Source organism: Heptranchias perlo, chromosome 36 (assembly GCF_035084215.1).
Source record: "Heptranchias perlo isolate sHepPer1 chromosome 36, sHepPer1.hap1, whole genome shotgun sequence".
NCBI classification, from domain to species: domain Eukaryota; kingdom Metazoa; phylum Chordata; class Chondrichthyes; order Hexanchiformes; family Hexanchidae; genus Heptranchias; species Heptranchias perlo.
In genome coordinates this window covers 19,219,911-19,247,377 of record NC_090360.1, presented here as the reverse complement: position 1 = coordinate 19,247,377, position 27,467 = coordinate 19,219,911, and the positions used below count along the sequence as shown (strand labels likewise).

General features: G+C 41.7%; 2 protein-coding genes across 4 annotated transcripts in view; one reads left to right on the top strand and one right to left on the bottom strand.

Moving 5' to 3' along the window:
- Positions 1-10,132, top strand: part of bmpr1aa (bone morphogenetic protein receptor, type IAa) — a 223,209-nt gene extending 213,077 nt beyond the window's left edge. For both annotated transcript variants that reach the window (XM_067972692.1, XM_067972693.1), the window contains 4 exons: positions 387-684; positions 3,903-4,078; positions 5,264-5,394; positions 6,746-10,132. In XM_067972692.1, the coding sequence (XP_067828793.1) occupies positions 387-684; positions 3,903-4,078; positions 5,264-5,394; positions 6,746-6,871 (731 nt within the window). In that variant the 3' untranslated portion in view covers positions 6,872-10,132. The remainder of the gene's footprint in view (positions 1-386; positions 685-3,902; positions 4,079-5,263; positions 5,395-6,745) is intronic.
- mmrn2a (multimerin 2a) overlaps positions 9,697-27,467 on the bottom strand; it is a 28,273-nt gene continuing 10,502 nt past the window's right edge. The window contains exons 3-7 of one of the 2 annotated variants that reach the window (XM_067972690.1): positions 26,944-27,050; positions 25,334-25,414; positions 21,646-21,810; positions 14,014-16,038; positions 9,697-11,920 (exon numbers count right to left, since the gene is read on the bottom strand). In XM_067972690.1, coding sequence (XP_067828791.1) covers positions 11,529-11,920; positions 14,014-16,038; positions 21,646-21,810; positions 25,334-25,414; positions 26,944-27,050 — 2,770 coding nt within the window. In that variant the 3' untranslated portion in view covers positions 9,697-11,528. The remainder of the gene's footprint in view (positions 11,921-14,013; positions 16,039-21,645; positions 21,811-25,333; positions 25,415-26,943; positions 27,051-27,467) is intronic. The other variant, XM_067972691.1, reaches the window with a different exon arrangement.

Sequence of the window (27,467 nt, the reverse complement as noted above, 5' to 3'; positions counted from 1 at the left end):
AGTATTTGTGTGGAGTTTCATCATCAAAGAAGGCTGTATTCATGCTATTGACTATTGTACAGTTAGCATGGTTAGAGTGCGTCACTTTGAGCTTGCCTTTTCCTGTACAGTTATAAAGTATTTTTAAAATCAGTGCAAGTAATTTTGTTCTATTGCAGATGGTTTGCTGTTCTTGTTTAAAAACAGTGTATTTACTCCTCTTGCCTGCCTCTCCCCGTTTTTAATTAGACATCCTTCCCCTTAATTTTTCTCCAAGATTTCTTCTTTAACATTCTCAATATATAGTAGCTTGTATTTACTCTTTCACTTGGACATGGTGACATAGTTAGTTCTATCATGCGAGAAGACAAGTGCTAAACTTTGTCTTTCGATTTTATTTTTAACAGGATTTATTGCTGCAGACATTGAAGGCAAAGGCTCGTCGACATGGTTGTATCTGATTACAGATTACCATGAGAATGGCTCGCTGTACGACTACTTGAAATGCACCGTGCTTGATACCAAAGCCTTACTGAAGTTGGCCTACTCTGCTGCTAGCGGTCTCTGTCACCTCCACACAGAAATCTACGGCACGCAAGGCAAACCTGCTATCGCACATCGTGACTTAAAGAGCAAAAACATCCTGGTGAAAAAGAATGGAACCTGTAGCATTGCTGACTTGGGCCTAACTGTGAAATTCAACAGGTAATGCAGGACTTCCTGAATATAAAGGCAAATGCTTTTTTTTAATTGTGACTGTAACCTTGAGGGACAGGGTTGAAATAATATAGGTAATATTTTACATGGAGAAAAAATACACAGCCCATTCACAATGTCTTAAAGCATATAAGGAATTATAAAATCTTTCCCACAACCACTTTTGTTGCGAATAAGCGGAGTCCTACATTGAGTCTGTATGCAGCAGTTTTGTGTTTGGGTGGCCCCATTTTGAATAGGAATTATCATCCTTCCCACTCTGCATGATCCTGTACTCCATCACAATTAAAACTCTGAAAATGTTGCATTTCCTGATAAAAGAATATTTTAAAATAATTCAAATTGCATCCATTGATCCCAGACCAACTCAGTGTCACCTACACATCCATGGTACACAAATGATTGTTCTCATAAGACAAACACCTCTAAAAGTGCAGCATTTCACTAGGTGTCAGCCTAGATTATGTGCTCAAGTCCGTAGTGGGGGCTACAGTCTTCTGACTCCGAGACAAGAACAGCAAACCATCTGGAATGGAACAAAATTACTTGCACTAATTTTAAAAATACTTCATAACTGTGCAGACAAAGGAAAGTTCAACGTGACGCACTCTAACCATGCTACCTGAACAACAGTCAATAGCATGAATATAGCCTTCTATGATGATGCCCACCAAATGAGCCAAGCTAACATTTGTAGTTGAAAATGACTATTCTTCTTCCATTCAGTAATTCTTCACACACTAGGAATTTTGCCAAACCTGGTTAGTTTTGGGAGAACCACATGCTAAGTATGCCCATAAAAATTTGCAACATGGTTGTCATAATTTATACTTCCTCCCAGCACATTTAACTCATGTTTGCAGCAAAAAGGTGGTTTCTGTATGCAGTGTTTCCTATGAATTACTTGGACCTGGATGGCCTATCCTTTTTCTGGACACCATGGTTTCTGTACATGTTCCTCCATTTCCCCTTATCCCAGGATGCTATAGAAAGTTTACACAGAACAGGTAAAAGTCATTGTGACTGGCTGCACCAACCATGGCTTTTGGCTATACCAGTTATGAGTGAGGCTAACATCACCATGGTCTGCAGGCAGGTTTTGTTTCTGTAGTTTAGGAAAGGGGTCCAATTCGTAACCTGAAAGAAGGTCTCTTTTTCTTTAGAGCAATGGACACCATTGCTAGGACATGGTCACGTACCAAAAATAGTTGGTACTTCTTGATTAGCTACATTAAAATGTCTAGTAGTAGGGCTTATAATATTTGTTGGATGTCCAGCTACCAAGTCACCAAACCTGTAATAGATGGGGAACATCTTACTTTTGAGTATCTGATTGAATTGGGATTAGCCCCAGGTTTGATCAGTTCCAATCATGTGTATGTTGCTACTGTAAAATCCATCTATAAACTTTGGACCTTAGGACTGATCAGGGGATGCCTTTTGGAATCTTGCTTCAAGCGGCTATCTGGAAATTGTGCCCAGAGAGGCCTCCCTTGGACCAATATGTAGTTCTTCAAAAGTTAATGTGCCCACCATTCAAGCAGTAAAGTTTCTCACAAGGGAATCTGTATTCTTGGCTCGCAGTTATTGAACTGCAGGCCTCCGTTGTAGATTGATCAGATTTGATTTGAGCATACAGCTAAGAATGGTTCTTGGGCTCCTCAGTGTTTCTTCCTAAATTTCTTTTCCCAATTTTATTTGAATCAGGAAATTTTTCTCCCTCTCATTAGACCTTTGGTTCCCCACTACTTCTGGTATGTTTTTTGTTCTATTGTGAAGACAGATATAAAATATTTGTTTAACGTCTCTGCCATTTCCTTATTCCCCATTATAATTTCTCCTGTCTCTGCCTCTAAGGGACCCACGTTTACTTTCGCTAATTTCTTCCGTTTTATATATTTGTAGAAGCTCTTAACAATCTGTTTTTATATTTCTTGCTAGTTTACTCTCATATTCAATTTTCTCCCTCTATCAATTTTTTGATTATCCTCTGCTGATTTCTAAAACTCTCCCATTCCTCAGGCTTACTACTTTTTTAAGCAACATTGTAAGCCTTTTCTTTTATTCTAAAACTATCCTTAACTTCTCTAGTTAGCCACGGTTGAATCACTTTTCCTGTGGAGTTTTTATTCGTCAAGGGTATGTATATTCGCTGGGAATTATGAATTATTTCTTTTAAATGTTCGCTATTGCATTTCTACCGTCATATCTTTTAATCTAATTTTCCAATCTACCTTAGCCAACTTGCCCCTCATACCTACCTGATTGGCCTTGTTTAAATTTAAGACCCTTGTTTCGGACTTTACTGCATCACTCTCAAACGCAATATGAAATTCTATCATATTATGATCCTTTATTATAGAGCATCCTTTATTATAGGATTACTAATTAATCCTGTCTCATTACACAATCCCTAGTTGGTTCCTTGGCATATTGTTCTAAAAAAAAACTGTCTTGGATGCATTCCATGAACTTGTCCTCCAAACTACTTTGTCAATTTGGTTTGCCCAGTCTATATGAAGATTAAAGTCTCCCATGATTATTGAATTACCCTTGTTACATGCTTCTCTAATTTCCTGATTTATAGTCTGTCCAATGCTATAACTACTGTTAGGGGGCATGTAGACTGCTCCCACCAGTGTTTTCTGCCCTTGTTCTTTCTTAGCTCCACCCATACTGATTCTACATCCTGATTTTTCTGAGCTAAGATCCTTTCTCACTACTGTCTTTATCTCATCTCATCCTTTATTACTAGGGCTACCCTTCCTCTCCTCCTGCTCCTCCATGCCAAACATTTCTGTTTAACTTTCATTAATACACAGGACTTGCCTTGACAGCAGAGGTTGGACCTCCTCAGCTATTATCTCCCTCCTCCCAAATTTTATTTTGGTAAAACACGTGTGTGTGTTTGTATTGTGCACGTATATGCGTGTGTGATGATTGCTCCAATGATGAGGAAAGATAAATTTATCCACTTTGCAGGGTCTCTTATTTATACACATCTCGTAATCAAGAGCTGGTTGACACTAACTGTTTAGATTCACACATGAAACTTGACCCCTTGGCTAAGCTGCCTAGGTCATTGTCTTCAGGAGAGATAGGGAATTTTTTTTCCCGAACTTCAAAAAGTTCCTAATGAATCCAAGATATTTTTATTAGCTTTGAATGCTCCTTCCTAATTCCTATTTGTTGCCTTATCTTCACAGTGACACAAATGAAGTTGATATCCCACTAAATACACGAGTGGGCACAAAGCGATACATGGCACCAGAGGTACTAGATGAGAGCCTCAACAAGAACCAATTTCAGGCTTACTTGATGGCAGATATATACAGCTTTGGCTTAGTCATATGGGAGATGTCACGTCGCTGTCTTACAGGAGGTATGTTACAGCATTCACCTGTAAATAGTGTATGAGAGAAAATATTCAGATCGCTCACGTTTCTCAGTTGGACTGATTTCATACAGAATTTTCAAATGTAACTGAAGCTCCCGTGATGTTTCTCACTAAGGCGAATGATGAGCTGCTTTCTATGTTTATACAATGCAGTATATTATTCTGCTGCAAAGGTGGAGCTATATCCTCTTAAAGCCATAAAGTCTAATTGTCAAGTAAACAAAGCCTCAGGTCAATCAGAGTTTAATTGTTATTTGGCAAAGGACTGTACAAATTGGAAAATGCTTAAAAGTTTCAGGCTCCAGGTTAGAAACAGCTGGCACTAAGTGATTGGCTTTCTTTATCTCTTTTAAGATTATTGTTCATCTTTAACAATATGTGATATCTGGTATATGGTTGACAAAATGTACACTAATGCAACACTTTAGTTTATATAATTATACATAGATTTAGATGGAGATAGGGACAGTTGAATCAATTAATATGCTCTGAATGGTCTCTGCATCTATATCTATTTTGTGTCTTGTGAAGAATGGACCAGAAATTGCTGCAATGGGGCACCTTGTGGCGAGCAACTTTAATTGGTCTTTTTATCTCACCGTTCGAAGCGCACTATATTTGGGCTGCAAATTGCTGGAACGCTAAAGTGATAACGGCGCAGTGATGTCATTGTCGTGTTGGAACCTCGCGAACATCGTGCCCAATGGTCTATCTCCTTAGCCAATGATAGAAAAGGATAGAGAAAGAAACAGAGCGAAAGATAGAGATGGAAATAGGGTGAATTAGAGTCAAATTAGATACAGAAAGAGAAATAAAGAGCGGGAAACAGAGTGGATTGAGAGAGAGAGAGAGAGAGAGAAAAAAGAGACAACGGAAAAGTAGAAAAAAAAATAAAAAGAACAAGCAGAAGAAGAGGACATTGTAACCCAGTTGTGTTTGGGAATTGTATTGGTCCTTGAGAAGTTAATGAGTGAATGGCAGGGTAGGTGTGTGAAATGTACAAACATTCTTGACCCATGAAGTATAGAACTAGTGGCCCTGTCCATCATGATCAGAAACCGTGGAACACCCAATGGTTTTGCCATTGCACTGCTTTCATAGGGACATAGGGACATAAGTCATCAGGGGAATTCCCACTTCTGATTTTAATTTGATTTTCTTTTCCTGCAGGTATTGTAGAGGACTACCAGTTGCCGTATTATGACATGGTGCCAAACGACCCCTCCTATGAGGATATGAGGGAAGTGACGTGTGTTAAATGTCTCCGTCCGACAGTTTCTAACAGGTGGAACAGTGATGAGGTGAGTGTTTCATGCTTCTTAGTGAGGCCTGTAAGGACACTGCAGTTCTTTTGACTGACCGTGCAACTAACACTGTCGACAGCTGAAATACACCACTCGATTCTTTGAATTGAGTTCTGTGTTATCATAAAGTTTGGTATGATAGTTGGATCCCTATATTTAGAACCTAAAGATGTGCATGAAGGTGCAATTTGTGAATCATGTTTTACAGGTCAATGTACATGAAATCCGACATTCATATTTTGATTTCTGGAAAGCTATGGTAAAACATAAAATTATCATACACTTAGATTTCACGACCATTGTGAGCTTGAATTTGCAAATAGGTAGGTATTAAACCAGAGAGAAGGTGATTATCATCTCATTAGTGTAACTAACGTTTTGGCAATCAGCCTGCCAATATGCTGGCAAAGATATAGCTCGTTAGCAGCTGGCTATTTTATGTTCCAGGCCCTGCAGACATTGTATTTACCAATGCCTGGATGAGCTAATATCTGAATGAGATCCCTCTGGGTTTACGGTGAAGCCTGCCCAACCCCAGCTACTGGGCAGTGTTCAGGTGGAGTCATGCTGACACTTCCTTTCTGCGAAAAGGGCAGTAGGCATTCCAGCTTTATCTAGATCACCTGTTTCATAGTCTGTAGCACCAGCTCAGATGCCAAAGGGAGATTTTACAGTGAAATGTTATTGAAATAAATAATTTACACTTTGACCAAACTAGTAGCAGACAAAATTTACAGAAGATTGCCCTAATTAGTAATGGATCGTAAAATAGACTAACTCAAAGTCATCATGCTTGTATATGTGTATAGATTAGCAAACCAGACAGCAAGTGATCCTACTTGTATCATTATTTAGATTGATAACCTAGTTTAGGAAATCCAGTTGGCACTGTGGAGTGGATTACTGACATACTGTATCAGGGTGTGGGACAGATTTGCTCATTGGCTGAGCAGGACTGGAAAGGGCAGAGGTAAGAGCAAGTTGCATTTGAAGGCTGGGTAGCTCCCTGCTTATATAGGGAGAGGAACCTGCTGGATGAGTTATCCCATGCTGCTTTCTTGCACCACCTGCTGGTGAATTAGCCTGGCACTGACAGAGGATCAGAAGTTTGTAGCACCACAAAACCGAACAAAGTTAGCGTCCACAATTAATTGGGGAGGAATAAAAAAAAATGATATGCCTCAGTTAACTTGGAATTGAACCTGTTTTTTTTTTAGTTGTTAAGGAAACTTATTTCTGAATATTAGAACTACAAGGAAGGTACTGTACATCTTCATAAGATCTGACTTTGCTCTCTAATATTGTTTTTCCTTGATAATACCCACCTACTCTTTTTCAACCCCCACAGTGTTTAAGAGCAGTCCTGAAGTTGATGTCAGAATGTTGGGCTCATAACCCTGCCTCCCGGTTGACAGCACTAAGAGTGAAGAAAACACTTGCCAAAATGGTGGAATCTCAAGACATCAAGATCTGATCAAGCCGCTAAACAGCTGACATTATGGCCCCAAAGAGGGGCAGGGACTTGTGTGTAGTTAGAGAGGCGGACATTCACTCGCTCCAGTCCCTTCTACACACCACACTAGATAGGCTGCTAATAATTACCTTTTGAATTCAGAACTGTTTCATGCATGGCATAGTGAGTGAAGAAAGGACTTCTGATAACAAGCCTCTATGCCATACTTCATAACGGACAGCAACATGTTTAAAAAAAAAATAAGACCGTAAATTAATGCTGTTGGAGTATCTTAAGCTTCCTTGGGATTCCTATGTGTCGCTGTCTTTTTTGTGCTCTGTTTGCGGCCCACAGTGGAATGATGATAGCTGGCACCATGAGAACTCTAGGAATGGTGTCTCACAGCCAGGACACGGTGCTTTCTGTGAAAGCCTCAATTCTGAATGAATTTGCAAAACTATTGCTGGGAGTTAATGGTTGGTTTTCACCTGCTATCTGTAAATGGGGTCAGATGAACAAATCTGCCTTCACCTGTCTTCATAAGCCATGAGGGCACGACAATTATTTCCCTTCCCCACCTCCAAAGTCTTGTTAAATTGGCTAGTACTTTGGGCATTTGCAAGAATTTTGTGAATGCTAGCTGCACAGAGTGAGCTTCTGCTGGCACCAAGTATGAAACATGCTATGGCAAGATTTATTCTCTTGAATCCTGGACACTTTATGTTCACAGCTAGCTCCACTGTTCTGATTGCACTTCGGCAGTCAAGCGATTTGTTCTTGTCTTCTTGAAACTCTAATCCTTTCAGTCTCTGTTTAATTTTCACTTTTGTTGCCCCTTTTTTTGTATCCATCCACTTGCCCTCTCTCATGTAATAGGGCAAGCAGCAGTGCAAGCCTTGAATTTGATGTCTGCTAGCTGGGTAAACACCTGTAAAACTTGGAATTTGGATAGTCAACTTTCTTGTGGGTAGCAAAAGGTTGCCAGCAAGGTTCACAGACCAGTATGTCTTCTAAGAAATAGAAAAACATTCATTCTCATAGTTTTATTAATTATGTTCTCCCAGTTTTCCTTTCAGAAGTAATTATGTCCCTCTAGTTATAACTTAGTTTTTTCATTATTTGTTATTTGAAGCCCTAGAGTATTAGCGGAGATCCATTTTAGATCACAGGAAGTCTATTTGCTCTGGGGCAAAACAGAGAGAGAATTTTTCTTGGCCTGTCTGACTAAACTCACCACAGAAAATCAGGCAGTGCAGAGCATTCAGCCAGTGCTGTGATAGTGGTGTACGGTAAGAGTCTGAATTGCAGCTCTGTTAATCTCCTCAGGAGTGGTGGGAGATCACAAACCTTGTATTATAACAATTCTTCTTACACAAATGCAAAATGCTATTACTCACAAACACTACAGGCACAAGTGAAATCCTGTATCTCTTAAATGAGAGACTTTCAGCCGATGTAATATGTGTTCCGCTGCCATTCTTTTGATTTGAGTGCCGGTATTGATTTGGTGTAAATTCTCTTCCAAGTTATCACAGCTTAAGTGGCATTTCACGTGTTTATTTTCATGAGTATGAAATATCACTGCCAAGGACTCAGCAATTCCACTGATCCCCATAATACACAAAACTACTCAAGTTTTCTTGCCCTCCCTTCTTAAAGCTTGTTTTTTTGTTGTAGTTGTCTTTGCTCCACACTAATAGTGACTCTGGAAGGTGAGTGTGAGCTTTACTGTGTTCCAGGAGAAAACAAGAAGCTGTGCAGGTAGTGCAAAGTGCTGGTTGATTTTAAGCTATGTAATGCCAACTCTTGTGTATTTTATTTCATTTGAGTAATTCCAAACCATATTCATGTATTGAACGATTAATAATCCTGTGGTTGTCTAATTTGTGCCAGGTTCCCAGATGCCACAGTCTTGTAAGATGTTATGTAACATAATGTTTATATCTTGTGTAGTACGGCTGATGAAACCTTGCAAGCTTTTCTTGTAAATATGATAGCCAAAGTAGGGCGTGAGACTTTTTCCCCCCCCCGGGGGAGGAGGGTGGGGTCAGTAAGATACAGTGCGGTCCATTCATATAAACAGGATTGTTTTTGTTGCATACCATGCACAGTCATGTACAGTGACGGGCACGCTGTGGTTCTCATGTTTACCCCTGAATGTGAAAGATGAAGTACCAATAACCAAGCTTGTGCCCTCTTGAATGTTTATCAGTGAGATGTGATTTTGTGACTCCTGCCCAATCAATTATACTGCTGTGTATTGCATAATGTTAGCATGTATAGGCCGTGAATTCTGAGATATTGTACTGGAGGTGATGCATTTTGGATATTTTTTTCACAAGCATGAAAGTCCCATGTGAAAGAAAATATGAAACACACTGTCATCGGTGCATTGTACTTTTATGTTTTTAAATCTGCGGTTTTATCATTGTGTTCCTTTTCAAGAACGTTCTTGTTGGGTTGGAACAGCTTTTATCATTTTGAACTTGCTGCAGGGAATTCACATCTGGAGTGCTGAATTTTCTTTTTAATCACTATAGAATAATGAAGGATTGGTGTAAGGAATGGTGAATAATGCTGTCTGTCCCTGCATTCACCCTACTCCCTCCAATCATGAATTATTTTAGTACAATAGGTACAAGTAATTGTTTTCACTCATCCCCTTAAAACATTGAGGTACATTCAGTACATAGATGAGCAGGAGTTGGTGCAGAGGAACAGCATTGTTGTGATGGAGGTGCAAGAAAGCCCTTTAAATCTGGAACTAGGGGGTGCAAACTCAATGCCCTATCCACGTCTATAAAAGATGTTCTTGTCTTTCAAAGGAAACCATGCGAGTCAGGGAGTTTGTTTTTAAAAGAAATGTTTTTAATGATTGTGCCTTTTTTCTCAAATCAGCCTGCCTTTAGTTTATTTAAAGAAAAGGGAGGGTGACTTCCATCTGCCACCTGCCAGATCAACATCACCCTATCAATTTGTCATTGTGGCATGGACAAAAGTATGAATCAGAATATTATGAAATCATTTAGTTAGCGTATTTGTACATAGCAAATGGACAGACAACAAAGGGTTAAAGCAGTAATGTTACTCTAATGCTTATGTCATTGCCAGTAAAACAACACATTAAACCAAGTGTAATGATTTATAAACCTATTTTGTACAGCATCTGGTAAAAGGTGCCTTATTAAGTTTACCACAGATTGCATTGCAAGAAGTACATCGTGTACACAGATTATGTCCTGTATCTGACTTTTAAGTAAATAACATTATTTTAGTAAACAATCGCTCTGTCAGCTGTGCTTATTTGTTTTTCTTCCCTTACATGTTCTTTAGGTGGGGCCATAGTACACAGTACTACATAACTGCTGTGGGGTCCCAAAGGATTTGCTGCGACACCCACAATTTGATGTATAATTTGGTGAATTCAACAATATGAATAAAAACATGTCAATTTAGAACTCTGGGGATCAGTCAACATAAGGATGAATGATTTTATTGCTTTTTTCACACTGGCATATTGCCAGCTCCCATGTTATTTTTCATGCCAACCTCTAACCATGATTTGTTTAATTGCTTGAGTTTTGGAGTTCTCTTCTTATCTTTAAAAACAATGAAATTTATAGTTGAATCCTTGCCGGAAATCCTTCCCTACTCATCGATTCTGCTGATTCACATCCTTTCTCATTCAATCAAGGACTTGCTATTCCAGAGATTGGTCTTGCTTTCTAAGCCATTTTAACATTTCCAGTCTGAGATGAATCAAGGCCTAACTTGAAAAATGAAAGCACCACCAATTTCTTTATCAAAAAGATAGTCTGAGTGAACCGTAATAACCTATATACGGACATAAAAGAACGGGAAAAGACCATTTGGACCACCAAGCTTCCCCACACCCCCCCTCCTCCCTCCAGATATGGTGTTCTCCTCCCAGTCGTACAACATCCTGGGAGAGGCAGAAGGAAACCAGAGGCAAATTTAGGTAAAACTCTATGTACTGTAGTGGGGAATTGAGAAAAGGTCAACACACATTGATGGATTCAGCCTCTGGTTTTGTTCCTTAGTTGGGCAGTATAATCCAGAATTTCCTGCTTCAGTTAAAAACAACAGCTGGCTTCTGTTAGAATGTAATGCCTTGTAAATGAATAGGGAGACAATTGTGTGTATCATTCAAATTTGTACATAAGTACACAATAATGCTGTTAGTTGTGAGACCATTAGGAGGAGGTCTCACAATGAGATTGGCCCACTGTTAGGCCAAAGGTTCTGGAAATGAAAGCTTAGCTAAATTCTCAGGTATAATTTTCCTGAGTGCAATGATGGACTAAGATAGTAAAAACAAAGAGCACATTGGTGCAGTAATGGTGTTCTGCGCTAATATTATAGTAGACAATATAGAGTTCAAAGTTTATTATTACTGTAATAGATTGTCCAAATTGGACAACATCTTTGTGTAATTTCTGAATCAAATGTAATGCATCTATGAGAACATGAATAGATACCACCTTGACTACTATGAGCTGTAAAACCTAGGGAAACTCTTTTTATAGCGAGTGAGCACAGTGTGATAATGTAAAGGGAGCTCTTCAGCAAGAGTATAGTTCCTGAATGGAAACCTCCAATAGTGAATCTGTTAAAATAGTCTTAAGTTTCTTCTATTTTCAGGACTGGTAATGAAACCTTAAGATGTTTTAAATAACAGAAATCCACCAAATGTTGTCTCAGGCGGAGTCCGTTGAACTACAAACCCTTGTGCCACCTCTACCCACACGTGCTGTCCTTTGCTGAGCTCGAGGATGGCATAGCCCCAAGCCAGGCTGCTGTGCTGCTGGTTTTTTCTGCTATTCTGAAGCGTTATTGTGTGGTTGCCATCAACCAAAAGATAACCAAGACCAGGCCCATGGCCGAACTCCATAGTCACCACAAACACATAGATGCCTTTGAGTGGAGCTTTGAAGTAACCTTTTTCCAATGAATAGCCGTCTCCATAGTTCAGGAAGATCTGGTTGAACTTCAAAATCCTGTTAGTTTCTGAATTGTTGGAAAGTCCCACGAAAAATGCAGCCTGGAATTCTAAACAAAGAGCAAAAATAAATCAAAACCAAGCAACTGATTACCATTTCTTTTTTAGTATGTTGGTTGAAGGATAAATATTGGCCAGGGCAGCAGGAGAACTCCCTGCTCGTCTTTAAATAGTGCCATGGGATTTTTTACTTCCGCCTGAGAGGGCAGGTGGGGCCTCAGTTTAACATCTCATCCAAAAGACAGCACCTCTGCCAGTACAGCACTCCCTCAGTACTGCACTGAAGTGTCAGCCTCGATTATGTTTTAAGTTTCTAGAATGGGGCTTGAACCCACAACCTTCAGACTGAGTGCTACTATTGAACCAAGGCCAACACCATGGGAAACAAAAAAAACAAACCTAGGAAAGAGCTTGAGAAGAAAGAATTAATGTGATTTCTGTTTCTATTGCTTTCCTTAGTGAATTTATACTTCTGTGCGTCCTGGAAAATACAAAGGAATGTAGAGGGACTCAACAGAAAAATTCAAACAAAAAAAAAATGGAAGCTGTCAAACAGGCCAACAAGATTCTCTCGCACTTCGAAGGTAACTGCATAAGTACTATCAGTGGACCATACTTGGCCTCGATCTCTCCCTTATAACCACGAGTAACCCAGAGGTCATGAGTTTAAATTCCACCATGGCAAATTGTGACACTGAATTCAATAAATATGGTAATTTGTAGGCTACCACCAGAAAAATAACCATGAAGCTGCTGGGTTGTAAAACACAACTGGTTCACTGATGTACTTTTGAAGGGAGCCTGCCACCCCTATTCAACCTGGCCGACACGTGACTCAAGTCCCAAATTATGTGGTTAACTCTTAATTCCTCTAATGTAATCTAGCAAGCCACCCAGTTGTAAACAATTGCTACAAAGTTCAATAAGAAGAAAATTGGACCTATCTATCAGGGACAACCCAGGCATCGTATCAGCATAAGGCTACCGCAATCTCATCCTAGTCGACTACAAAGTTTTTCTCACTAACTTCTGTGGACTGGTACCCAAGTTGGGAGAGCTGGCCCACAGACTAGTCGAGTGACAGCCTGACTTACAGAATCATATTTAGCCAACATCTTGTACTCCTTCCTCACCATCCTTGTGCCTCACCAACAGGGTGGACCCAACAGAGATTGGGATACAGTCAGGTGGGAGTGTCCCTAGGAGTCATCAGCATTGATTGCAGACCAGAAATCTTGTAGCTTCATGTCAAACAAGGTCAAGTAAACCTCCTGCTGATTACCACCTACTGCCCCCCTCAACTGATCAATCAGTAATCCTCCCTGTTGAACATCGTTTGGAGGTAGCTCTGAGGGAAGCAAGAGCACAGAATGTACTTTGGGTAGGGGGACTTCCATGTCTACTACCAAGTGTGGCTCGGTCAGTGATGATATTACTGAGTCCTGAAGACATTACTGCTAGACTGGAGTGTGGAGGTGACAAAGGCATGTATGAGGGTTTCAACAGCAGTTGGGCTGATGCAGAGACTGATATGGGCAATGTTAGAGGTAGATGTAATGGAGAGTTCATAGGATCGGAAGCTCAGCTCGGTTAAATAGGACGCCAAGATTGCAAACAGTCTGGTCCAACCTGAGACAATGGCCAGAGAGGGGGATGGAATCTGTTGAGGGTACGGAGTTTGGGTGAGGGCCAAAGACAATGTCTTCAGTCTTCCCAATGTTGAACTGGGGAAAATTGTGGTTCATCCAAGACTAGATATGGACAAGCAATCTGACAACAGAGAAGCAATGGATGGGTTGAGGGGTGGTGGAGCTGGGTGTCATCAGCATATATGTGGAAGCTGACCACATGTCTGCAGATGTTGTCGCGAAGAGGCAGCAATGTAGATGAGGAAGAGGAGAGAGCCGAGAACCGATCTTTGGTATAATGGTACAGGGTGGGAAGAGAAGTAATTGCTGGAAATGCTGTGGCTACGATTGCATGGGTAAGAGTAGAACCAAGCGAGAGCAGTCCCACCTGGAAAATGGAGGAAAGGCGTTGGAGAAGGAGGGTATGGTCGACCGTGCCAAAGGCTGCAGAGGGATTGAGGATGGATAGTGCACCACAGTCACATTCACAAACAATTGTCAACAGATGCACTTACCCTGTGCAATAGGGATGCTATTTTTGTTGACTACAGTTGAAGCATTTCCATAAATCTCCAGCTGTTTGTCGCCATGGTGACTTTGCTTGTGGAGCTTTCTCATTCGCTTTGAGCCAAAGCCTCCTCGCCCAATACGGAATGTCCCATTAGAAAGATTGTCTGCACTGCCAGTGAGCTTCTGAAACACAGAGATGTGACGTTCAAGAAACTGTTTCAAAGATGACACATCTGACTGCAGAATCTCCACTGACTTTGTAAACAGTTCCTTCATCTGTTCCAAGCTACGATTGTAGAAAGGGTCTTCGTTATTACAATGGGATTCCAGTTTAATTACTTTCAAGTTCAACATCTCAATGTCTTTTTTAATAATTAATATTTCACTGGAATCATATTTTGAATCATCCATCTGTTGTTCTTCCACTGCCTCATGGTTTGGTTCTGTATGTTCAAGGGAACGATGGTCTCTATCATCTACTTCTGAAGAGCTTTCCTTCAAAAAGTTTTCATCAGAACTAATTAATTCCCTAATTTCATCATTTGACCTGCCATCTTCAAGCACCTGCAGCCTCTTGTTGATGCTTTCCAAAATTATATTATGGGTAGCAAGGTCTTTCTCTGTCTCATTAAGGTTTTGATATAAAGTGCGAACAGAAAGCGCTTGGAGCTCTGTTGCACCTTCAGATGTGATCTCCAATATGTCTTGTCCCAACAAACTCTCCAGAATGACTGTGTGCCTCAAAGCATCTTCCAAAAGAGAACTGAAGGAACTATTGAGGTATTTGATGTGAGAGCCCATGGTAGCATCCAGCTTTTTCAAATGGCTAATTTCTCTCATAATCATTGTGGAATTCTTCTTGAGTATTGCGATATCCTCAGTTAAAGCATTGTTTTCGTCTTGCTGCAAGTACTGGAGGTCCTGGACTTGTTGACGAATTTGTTGCAAAGCCATGAACAGATCTTGTACAGAATCATTTAAGTTATTGCTCAGGTCTAGTTCTTGCTGTTTAACATCATTCAGATCGAAGTGCATTTTGTCCATAAAGTTACTGGCATTCCTCAGGTTATCAACAACCAAACCATAATCCACAAGTAACGCTTGACAGTCGCAAAGTTGGTCATCTTCTGGAATGCTATACAACCTCCGACTCAGTTCTTTCACTTTATTGTCAAGGTTGTAAAGAAGTTCCTCGTGACCTGAACTTCGATGGATAAAGGAAACATTCAGTCCCAAAACATTCTCAGTAAAACCCACACTGGTCTCATTCAGTTTTTGATTCATCTCTCTCTTCAAGCCAGCCACCAGTTGTGCACAATTTGATTCCTGCTTCTCCAACTGTTGTTGGAAATTGGTAACCAGATTTGATGTAAAATCATGCAATCCACAGATTCTATTTAAGTGTGTAAGATTCCTTGAATGAACCTCAACAGTTGCACTGAGTTGGTCAAAGTCCTGTTTGGACATTCCCTTGTCTTGGCGGATATCTTTAGAGTTGCATGATGGACATGACTTTGGGTCTTTGATCTCAGCGATCTTTGCCAGATTTTGATTTAAAGTGTAGACTTCTTGCCATAGTCTATCTTGGTTTTTCCTCACCTCAGCTGTTGAGTTATCTAGAAGATGCGACTTCATCTGAATCATCTTCTGGCTACGCTTGACTTTTAGGTCTGTCTCTGTTTTAATCATGGTTAGGTTGTGGTCAAGGTTAACCTTCTGAGCGTGCAATTCATGATCTATTTTCTGCTGATGATCATTCAACATGTCCTCAATTTTCCGCAGCTGCTCACTGTTCTCATCAAGTTTCAACTGTAACTTAGTGCTGAATTCCTCCAGTTGCCTTTGAGGCATTCGTTGTTTCGAGAGCTCGTTAATATTCTTCCTGTTGACCTCTATACTTTGTGATAAATTGTGGACCATATCAGACAGGTCCTGCAGGCTTTTGTTGAAGCTTGTCCACAATGAATGAAGATGTTGTCTCAAGAAATTTTCAACATGAGGCTTTAATATATCCTGAAGCACAGGAAATTCTGTAAAACCAAAAATATGTTGCATGTAATTTTAAAATGTAAGAAATTTTAGCTGACCATCCATATCACAATCCTCCACGACATTCAACCAGAGCCACTGTTTGCATATTTATAAAACCACCTGTGTAAGGAAACAGATCAGAGCATGTGGAGGATGCCGAGGGAAACCAAACGCATGATCAAAGTGATTTAAGAAGCTTTTAAGAGTGATAGCAAGGTGACGTGGTTAAGGAAGAGAGTTCCAAAGAGGAGGGCCTCAGATGGTAAGCTGGGTTGAGCTGTAACAGAGGATACAGAATGGGATATATCGCTGGCAAAGATCAGTTAGATAAGGGGTGGGGGTGGGTGGGTGGGTTTGAGACCATGGAGCGATTTAAAAATGAGGACAAGAACCTTATAGTCCAATTGTCCTGGAGGACAGGAAGCCATCAGAGTATGAACTGGACAGGGATGATGGGAGCGTGGACCTTGTGTGAGACACGACTCTGGAGGCAAAATTCTAGATAAAGTGGAGTTTGTGAAGGATGGATAAAGAGGGCAGCATTTACGGAGTCAATTCTAGAGCAATGAAGGTATGGATTAGAATTTTGGCAGTGCAGGGAGAGGTGAGCAATGTTATAGAGCTGGGAAAATACAATTTCTCCACCAACCCCTTAAAACTGACCGTGGGTAACACTAGCAATTTACTGGTTTAAATCTACTTTTGTTATATTTTTATCAAATTTTCATCTCATGGCAAGCATGAAAGTGCCCCCCACTGCAATTACAGTATTGCTAGTGCAGTAGAGTTATCCAGCCACTTAGTTCAGTTCGGAAGTTGCGGGAGTGCTGTCGGATAGAATTTTACAAGCTTTAACTGGAATTTTCTCTCCTTTCTTGGACGTTCCTATCCCTCACACCAGCTCTAGCATAAATGGAAGATGATCTGATAATGAGCCTTCCCTTTTGGTGTTCTGAAACCAACCACCAGGAGGTGCAGGTGAGCAGCCCTAAGTAATGTCTCCCATTTTAATTAATTTTAATAGTTGTGGTGAACTCTAAGTGTCTCTAGGTGTCACTGTTCTCAAGGGCAAAATCTAGTAGTCAGCACTTTCCTTAATAGTATTCTTTCTCTTCCTGTGTCGTGTCAAACAGGGGAATTGGATTGGTCAGGGAATACATGATGTATTAATATATTAAAGTCTTGTGTATAGTGAACGTTCCTGTAAGTGTAACACTAACTTCCTGTTGCACCTATTCCAATACACGTGTCTGTCATACACTTTACATTTAAATAGTGCCGTTAACGTAGATAAGAAATGAAAGGCCTTCACAGAGGCATAATCAAGGAAAAAAAGATGCCAAGCCAAAGCAAGGGAACGTTAGGAGGGGTGACCAAAAGCTCGGCCAAAGAAGCTGCTTAAGGAGGGTCTAAATGAAGGAGTGTGAGGTGGAGGGGATTAGAGAGGGAATTCCAGAGCGTGGGGCCCAAGAGGGCTGAAGGTGCAGCAGCCAATGGTGGGGGAGGTAGCGGACGCGCACAGGAGGCCAGTCAGAGGTATGGAGAATTTTGGCGGGGGTGGGGGGGTGGGGAGAGTTGTAGGGCTGGTGGAGGTTAGAGAGATGGGGAAGGGTGAGGCCATGAAGGGATTTAAGTACGACAACGAGAATTTGAAATTACATAGAATGTATAGCTCAGAATCAGGCCATTCGGCCCAACAGGTCCATACCACTGTTTATGCTCCACACGAGCCTCCTCACTCCATACTTCAACTAACCCTATCAGCATATCCTTTTTCTTTCTCCATCATGTGTTTATCTGGCTTCCCCTTAAATGCATCTATGCTAGTCGCCTCAACTACTCCTTGTGTTGGGGGGGGTTCCACATTCTAACCACTCTGGGTAAAGAAGTTTCTCCAGAATTCCCTAATGAACTTATTAGTGACTATCTTATATTTATGGCCCCTAGTTTTGGTCTCCCCCACAAGTGGACACATCTTCTCTATGTCCCCCCTATCTTAAAGACCTCTATCAGGTCATCCCCCAGTCTTCTGTTTTCTGGAGAAAAGAGCCCCAGCCTGTTCAATCTTTCCTGATAGGTATAACCTCTCAGTTCTGGTATCATCCTCGTAAATTTTTTTGCGCCTTCTCCAGTGCCTCTATATCCTTTTTATAATATGGAGACCAGAACAGTGCACAGTACTCTAAGTATGGTCTAACCAAGGTTCTATATAAGTTTAACATAACTGCTTTTCAATTCTATCCCTCTAGAAATGAATCCCAGTGCTTGGTTTGCTTTTTTATAGCTTTATTAACCTGCGTCGCTACTTTTAGTGATTTGTGTATCTGTACCCCAGATCCCTCTGCTCCTCTACCCCATTTAAACTCTTATTTTGGAAGGAGTATGTGGTCGTCTCATTCTTCCTACCAAAATGTACCACTTCACACATATCTATATTGAAATTAATTTGCCAATTACACACCCATTCTTCAAGTTTGTTAATGTCTTCCTGTATTTTGTCGCAGTCCTCCTCAGTATTAACTATACCCCCCAATTTGGTGTCATCCGCAAATTTTGAAATTGTACTTCCGATTCCCAAGTCCAAATCGTTAGGTAAATGGTGAACAACAGTGGTCCCAGCGCCGATCCTTGTGGAACACCACTTCCCACCTTTTGCCAATCTGAGTAGCTCCCCTCAACCCCTACTCTCTGATTTCTGTTTTGTAGCCAGCTTGCTGTCCATTCTGCTGCTTGTCCCCTAATTCCATGTGCTTTGACTTTAGTCATGAGTTTACTATGCGGTACCTTATCGAAGGCCATTTGAAAATCCAAATATATTACATTACCTTTGTCTACCCTTTCTGTAAATTCAAATAATTCAATAAGGTTGGTCAAGCATGAACCTTACCTTTTGAAATTTGTACTGACTATTCTTTATTATATTTTTGCTTTCTAGATGTTTTTCTGTTACATCTTCGAGTAAGGATTCCATTATCTTTCCTATCACCAACGTTAAACTATTGGTTTATAGTTCCCTGGACTGGCTCTATCTGCCTTTTTAAATACAGGAATCACATTAGCTGTCCACCAGTCCTCTGGCACTGTTCCCTTTTCTAATGAATTTTTCTGTATATGTAATAGTACCTCTGCTATCTCCTCCCTAACTTCTTTTAATATGCGTGGAAGCAATCCATCTGGACCAGGGGTTTTATCCTCTCTAAGTTTGATTAGTTTATCAATTATCTCTACCCTTTCTATCTTAAATGTCTTTATATCTTTTTTGACTTCTTCTTCTAATGTCATGCCCACCTTAGTCTCCTTGGTAAATACTGAGGCAAGTTAATTATTTAATATTTCTGCCATTTCGCTATTATTACCTGTGAGTTTATCATGTGTAGTTTGGCATTCATTGCAAGAGGATTTGAGTACAAGAGGAAGGATGCCTTACTGCAATTATACAGGGCCTTGGTGAGACCACACCTGGAGTATTGTGTGCAGTTTTGGTCTGCTTACCTAAGAAAGGATATACTTGCCATAGAGGGAGTGCAGTGAAGGTTCACCAGACTGATTCCTAGGATGGCAGGACTGTCGTATGAGGAAAGATTGGGTCAAGTAGGCCTGTATTCACTAGAGTTTAGAAGAATGAGGGGGGATCTCATTGAAACATATAGAATTATGACAGGGTTAGACAGACTGGATGCAGGGAGGATGTTTCCCCTGGCTGGGGGGTCTAGAACCGAGGGTTCACAGTTTCAGGATACGGGGTAAGACATTTAGGACTGAGATGAGGAGAAATTTCTTCACTCAGAGGGTGGTAAATCTGTGGAATTCTCTACCACAGAAGGCTGTGGAGGCCAAGTCACTGAATATATTTAAGAAGGAAATAGATAGATTTCACGACACAAAAGGCATCAAGGAGTATGGGGAGAGAGCGGGAATATGGTATTGAGATGGAGGATCAGCCATCATCATATTGAATGGCCTACTCCTGTTCCTATTTTCTATGTTTCTACGTATCCCTTAGTGGCCCTATCCCTATCCTGATTTTTCTTTTGTTATTTATGTGCCTGTTGAATGCTCTACTATTTCTTTTTATATTCCTTGATAGTTTAATTTTGTAGTCTCTCCTTGCCTTCCTAATTGTTTTTTTGACTTCTTTCAAGGCATTGGGGGACCTGGAATCAATGTAGGTCAGTGAGGATGGGTGATGGGTGAGCGGGACTTGGTACAAGTTAGGATACGAGCAGCAGAGTTTTGGATGAGCTGAAGTTCACAAAAGATGGGAGGATCCTTAACCTATGTACTTTTAAACTTCTCAGACCTCCCAGCTGTATCTATAAGCTTACAGAGGCCAAGGATCGGTGCTGGGACCTCAGCGATTTACAATCTACATTAATGACTTAAATGAAGGGACCGAGTGTAATGAATCCAAGTTTGCTCACGATACAAAGCTAGATGGGAAAGTAAACTGTGAGAAGGATGCAAAGTGTCTGCAAAGGGATATCGACAGATTAAGTGAGTGGGCAAGAAGGTGACAGATGGAGTATAATGTGGGGAAATGTGAGGCTATTCACTTTGGTAGGAAGAATAGAAAAACAGAATATTTTTTAAATGGTGAGAAACTATTAAATGTTGGTGTTCAGAGAGACTTGGGTGTCCTTGTACAAGAAACACAAGAAGTTAGCATGCAGGTACAGCAAGCAAATAGGAAGGCAAATCGAATGTTGGCCTTTATTGCAAGGGGGTTGGAGTACAAAAGTAAGGAAGTCTTACTACATTTGTACGGGGCTTTGGTGAGACCTCACCTGGAGTACTGTGTACAGTTTTGGTTTCCTTATCCAAGGAAGGATATATTTGCCTTAGAGGCGGTGCAACAAAGGTTCACTAAATTGATTCCTGAGATGTGAGGGTTGTCCAATGAGGCAAGTAGAATGGGCCTATACTCTCTGGGGTTTAGAAGAATGAGAGGTGATCTAATTGAAACATAAGATTATGAGGGGGCTTGACAGGGTAGATGCTGAGAGGTTGTTTTGCCCTGGCTGGAGAGTCTAGAACTAGGGGGCATAGACGCAGGATATGGGGTCGGCCATTTAAGACTGAGATGAGGAGGAATTTCTTCACTCAGGGTTGTGAATCTTTGGAATTCTCTACCCCAGAGGGCTGTGAACGCTGAGTTGTTGAAAATATTCAAGGCTGAGATAGACAGATTACTGGACTCTCTGTTGTGAAAACCCAGCTGGTTCACTTTAGGGAAGGAAACCTGACTTTACTCGGTCTGGCCTATATGTGACTCCAGTCCCACACCAACCAGGTAGACAATTAACTGCCCTCTGAAGTGGCCTAGCAAGATGCTCAGTTGTATCAAAACGCTACAAATAGTTATTCAAAAAGCAGCTCACCAATACCTTCTCCAAGCAACTAGGGACGGGCAATAAATGCCGGCCTTGCCAGTGATGCTCACGTCAGAGAATATTAAAAAAAAAATCCCCAACTCCGTATGAGCAGCAATAGGGGAGATCCACATAGAGTGACCAGTAACAGCTGCCAATGAAGAGAGGTCCTTAACCACAGCTCAGAGCATTACCCAGATATTTGTTGGTATTAGAGACTGAGCCTGGACTGTGTACCTGTTTTGTTTTCATTGCTTTCCATCGAGGGATTTGTTTTCCGTAGGTCGTTCAGTAGTTCTTGAAAGGCCTGAGTGGAGGCAGTAGTGACAGAAACGTCGTCCTGTAGATGATGCAGCTGCGAGTCCTGAACCTGCACATCGTCAATCATCGGAACGGGTTCTGCTACAGCAAAAAAGGAACGTAGATAAGTACACGAGACATCGCAGGCAGAACTGTTTGTACCGTTCAGTGCTGAACAGCCACAAAGGCTCAGTGGATAAACACAGCATAGGAATTGCTGGATGAAATAAAGACCAAGTTCCATCTAGTTCGCCTTCTGCCACCCTGGTAGTCGCATGATACAACGATAGTGGAGTTGTTGACTAATCGTAGCAATCAATCTCTATCAATTAGTCTACAACAGACCCAGACATGAGGTGAGGAAAACCCAGTGGTGGAGAGCTTAGGGAACCATGGGTCCAAAGTCACCTGTTCCTCCCCAGCATTACTACACTCACCACATCATGTCTCAAATTTCTCATATACTCTATGTTATTGTTATTTTCTGAAAGAAATCTCTCTAATTTGCATTTGATTGAATCAATACTAACTGCTTCCTCCTTCTCCCTAGGAAGTCTGTTCCATCGATTGACCACTTGCTCATTGAAATATTGTTTCTGCTGATTAGTTTTGAAATGATAGACTCCTGCTAAGTCTAAAGTCTAAAGGAGGGAACATTGGATATGCAACGATTTCCTTAGAGAGACACACTTGGCAGCGGTTATGTTTAGCTTCCACTGTCCTGTCCTTCATACTGAGCTCACATACACATGAAGCACTCTCTTACCCGTGAAACAGGCTCCCAGTTGAATTCGAGATGATTAGTTCCTTTAAATATTGAGAAACCAATAGAATCAATATTTAGAAACAAAATAAAGTACCACCTGACTGAAAATAATCTAATAAACAAAGGCCAAAATTATTTCAGAAGGGAAAGGACAAACATCAGACTTTTTTAAGGAGGTGACACTCAAAATAATGAGGTGTGAGGTAATGCATTTGGGGAGGGCAAACAAGGCAATAAATGGGAGGATACTGAGAGGTGTAGAGGAACAAAGGGACCTTGGAGTGCATGTCCACAGATCCCTGAAGGTAGATAAGGTGATTAAGAAAGCTTTATTAGCCAAGGCATAGAATATAAGAGCAGGGAGGTTATGCTAGAATTGTATAAAACACTAGTTAGGCCACAGCTTGAGTACTGCGCACAGTTCTGGTCACCACATTACAGGAAAGGTGTGATTGCACTAGAGAGGGTACAGAAGAGATTTATGAGGACGTTGCCAGGATTGAAGAATTTTAGCTATGAGAAAAGATTGGATGGGCTGAAGTTGTTTTCTTTGAAACAAAGGAGGCTGAGGGGAGATTTAATTGAGGTGTATAAAATTATGAGGGGCCTAGATAGAGTGGATAGGGAGGACCTATTTCCCTTAGCAGAGAGGTTAATAACCAGGGGGCATAGGTTTAAAGTAATTGGTAGAATTATTAGAGGGGAGTTGAGGAGAAATTCTTTCACCCAGATGGTGGTGGGGGTCTGGAACTCACTGCCTGAAAGGGTGGTAGAGACAGAAACCCTCAACTCATTTAAAAAGTACCTGGATGAGCACTTGAAGTGCTGTAACCTACAGGGCTACGGACCAAGTGCTGGAAAGTGGGATTAAACTGGATAGCTCTTTTTCAGCCGGCACAGACATGATGGGCCAAATGGCCTCCTTCTGTGCTGCAAATTTCTATGATTCTATGAAGTGAAGCCATACAACAAAACACATGTAGAGTTTCAAAAGGCCTTTGGTAAAGTACATGAGAAATTCCTTTACAAACTAAGGTCAGTACATATAAAATGTAAGGAATCTTACAACACCAGGTTATAGTCCAACAATTTTATTTTATGTTGGACTATAACCTGGTGTTGTAAGATTCCTTACATTTGTCCACCCCAGTCCATCACCGGCATTTCCACATCATGAGTACATATCAAGGGTAAGATATGGCCATGAGTTAATAACTGACAGAGGGAAGGAAACAGGATCGTTAAATGGGGGGCTGGGTCACAGTAATTTAGGGTTGCTAACTCTGGTTGGAGGTTAGTCACCTGACATGTCCATCCTCACAGGGCACTGTATTCCTGCACCAATTGGAAAGTGAACAGACTTTATTACTTGATTGGATGATTCTTGACTGTCAGTTAAACAGCCTTTTTTTTGGACCCACCACCAATATTTTTATAACTAATAAACAAAAGTGTTCAAAGAAAACCCCCCTTTTTTTATTGCCGCAATGATTTTTCTCCTGGTTTGCTTGCAGCAGTGTCCCGGAGGTTAATCTTTGATTCCTGGAGACTCCAGGGCAATCCTGGAGGGTTGGCAACCCCTACAGTGAATGGAGGTGTTAACAATTTGTGCATATTTGGTTAGGGTGAGTCTCCCCAACAGGTTACTATAAACCTAACGGCCTATCAGACAGTCCCAGAAACTGCTGATGCCAGAAGATGCTGCACTGTGTGGAAAGCTCTTCTCAGTCCCTGCACTCTCCCATCCTAATACACGGTCCATCAACCTCCAGGGTGAACGGCTGAGTGAACCCAGCCGGGCTCTCACTGAGCAGCCTGGTTTTGCTGCTCGATAATGATTTAAATCAGGACATCTGGAGCCAGTCCCCGAATAACCGGCAAGTACAAGAAAAGCCGCAAAGGGATCCTGGAAATTGCAGAGAATTCCCTGGGATCAAGGCAGGAATTTCCTGAATCGGGGTGAGGGGCGGGGGGCAGGCAGGCTTCCTGTCTTAATAGCTGATTTATATGTTGCTTTTGTTGTTCTGTGACTGACCTATATGTGTAGCCACACCTGTCTCCCAGGGCTGCTAACAACACAATAAAGTTTACTCCAGGGACAGAGTGCGGTGCTGGCAGTGAGGCTTGTTTTGCTTGCCTCTCTGTTAAAGGGAGGTTCCTTCATTTCATGGAACAATCCAACCTGGCTCTCCTGGGCTCTCTCCTCAGGTTTGTAATCCATTTGTAAAGTGCTTCAATTTGTCCTTCGAATAATGGAAGCATAAACACTGCAACAGACCGAGCAACTTAGTCTGTGAACTCTGAGTGAGGTTTATTAGATGTAACGATTAAGGAGTAGCAGAAGGTGAACACCCCAGACTCCATTTCAGAGCCAGCAGAGAAAGGAGACTTTCCTTTCATTATCTGAATTCAAACTCTGACCCCTGGGTGAAAAGACATTGTCCTGATGCTCTGGCCTGGGTTTAAAAGTGATCAATCCCTTTGAGGCTTCTGAAAAGGCTCATTGAAACCATTTTGCTTTGATTACCTACTCTCCTTTTTAAATGTAACTCACCTGACAAAGGAGATAATCTCCGAAAGCTTGTGATTTTCAAATAAAACTGTTGGACTATAACCTGGTGTTGTAAGATTCCTTATGTTTGTCCACCCCAGTCCATCCGGCATCTCCACATCATGGCTCCTTTTTAAATGGACAGTGCTGGGGATATCCTGTGTTTAGGACAGTAGGTGATAATTTGACTTCTTGTTTGAAGCCAATGCTGGTAATATCAAGACGTGGGGAATAACCCTCGTTCATTCACAAATTAACAAAACAACCGCAGTTACAATCTCAAAATTCTTAACTGAAATGTAACCTACTTGGGTTTAAGATTTCTTCGAGCACTTGCTCTCCCTCCAGTGCCTGATTCAGGGAGGCTGTTGCAGTGAGCTCCTCAAGAACTAGGAAAAATGTGACAAACTGTCAAAACCATTTAATTTATTTCCATTGTACAACCTGTTCCACGTTAAACCATTCCTTAATCCAAGAGCCTAGATTTGCTGCTACGGATGCTCTTTAGATCTGAGCGTTTGAGTCTGACTAAAACCCAGCTCTAAACAGAAGTGTGGAGTTTGCACTAAATATTCCCCAGGCATGGCCAGACATGAAGGGAGCATGCTAGTGGGAACAGAATATTACGCATAAATGGAAATTTAAGGAGAAGGGGACAATTGAAGTGAAGAGTCAGGCTGGAGGGGCAAAAACTCTGAAGACCTTTGGAAAGGCACAGGAGGCAACTCAATCCATGAACAGCCTTCACCAAGGCCGAAAGGGAGGAACATTATAAAGTGAAAGGTAAAGAAACTCAAGATTCAGACAAATGTCAGAGCAGCCCTGCATCCGACTCCCTATCTGGTGGCCGCTGAGGTGGAGGTGGTTCTGCACAAGGTGCTGGTGAGGCTGGTTGGCTTCTCAGCCACTCCACGGCATCATCCCATTGCTCAGCGATGCAGCTTGCCCGCATGGAGATAGCGAGGGAGTTCGGGCCCTAGCTGACCATTAGTACCACTCGACATGCCAGCCCTGTGCTGCAGATGGCTGAGCAGCCGGCTCTCTGCTGACCCTGTGAACACAATTCCCGCAGTCACCGCCCGGTTGGTGAGTTTAGGCCGACAGGTATGAATAACGGCAGGAGCGGCCATTCAGAGTATGCTGGCGGTTTCTAAGACGGGAGGCAAGTTGAAAACCTATCCCACTGTGATCGAGATGCTTCCCGGGAAACGTCCAACGTTACGGTTACTCCGGGATTCACGTACCTGCGAGATGCCATTGGGTGTAATCGCGCAGACTCCTTTGGGAGGAGAAGCCCTTGCATGAACTAATTGTCTGCAGGTGCGAGGGTTACGGCCGATGGGCACTGAACACCTGATGTGCAGCCAGATCTCCCCGGCCTCCTCCCAAACACCCCAGACAGGTCTGGGGACAAACAAAAAGCATTTTGGAAAATTGGCAGAAGTCTCATGAGAAACTAAGTGCCAGGAGATCACCCACACTGTTGGTCACCTCTTCCCCCAACTCCTGCTCCATGTTCCACCCCCTTCCCTTGTGAAGCACTAAAAAGGCTCTTTTAAAACCACTATATCAGTGCAAGCTGATGGTTTCTTCAATCTTACCTCCAACAAAATTCCAAGAGCTGGATGGCTGAGAGACGTAGAGCAGCAGGTCTGCTGAGGGACATAGTTGAGGGGGAAATGGGCTCCAAATGGCTCTCTGGTTGTACCATCCCAGGCAGTCCTCATCATATCTACTCTAAACTATGCATCTGTTGCAACTCAGCCATTTCACACATTGCCACAATCACTGAGTATCTCATCCATCAGATCTGCCATCTATCACAATTAGCCACAAATGACCAATTTTGCCCTCCCTAACCCTGGGTACTGAGGCCAATTGTTGTACTCCATCTATTGCCATTTGCACTGCGACTTACCTGAGTGTTCACAGTTGGATCCTGTGTGTCCAGGACAACATCTCCACTCCAAGGAAGTCACAATCATCTGCTTCACCTTGTACATAGGTCTAAAAGCCAGTTGGTACCTGGAAGGAGAGGTCCATTCTGTTAAAATGCCTCCACATGTCTCAAGTAATTCCTCCTTCATCCTCAGCCCGGGCAGGAGGACTCATTGCTGGTTTCAGGGAAACCCATCACCATTGATCCCTGACAATGTAGCAATGGAGAAGTTCCTACATTCTATGTCCCCTCATCTCTTGACCTCTCCTGCTGTCTCACAGAACCAAGTAATTTATAGACTTCTGCAACTCCTCTCCATTTTTGAATATTTGTTCATATTAAAGATGTGTTTAGTTCCCTTTTAGAATGTTATTTATCAAGTGTAACATAGAAAATAGGAGCAAGAGTAGGCCATTCGGCCCTTCGGGCCTGCTCCGCCATTCAAAATGATCATGGCTGATCGTCTAACTCAGTACCCTGTTCCCGCTTTTTCCCCATATCCC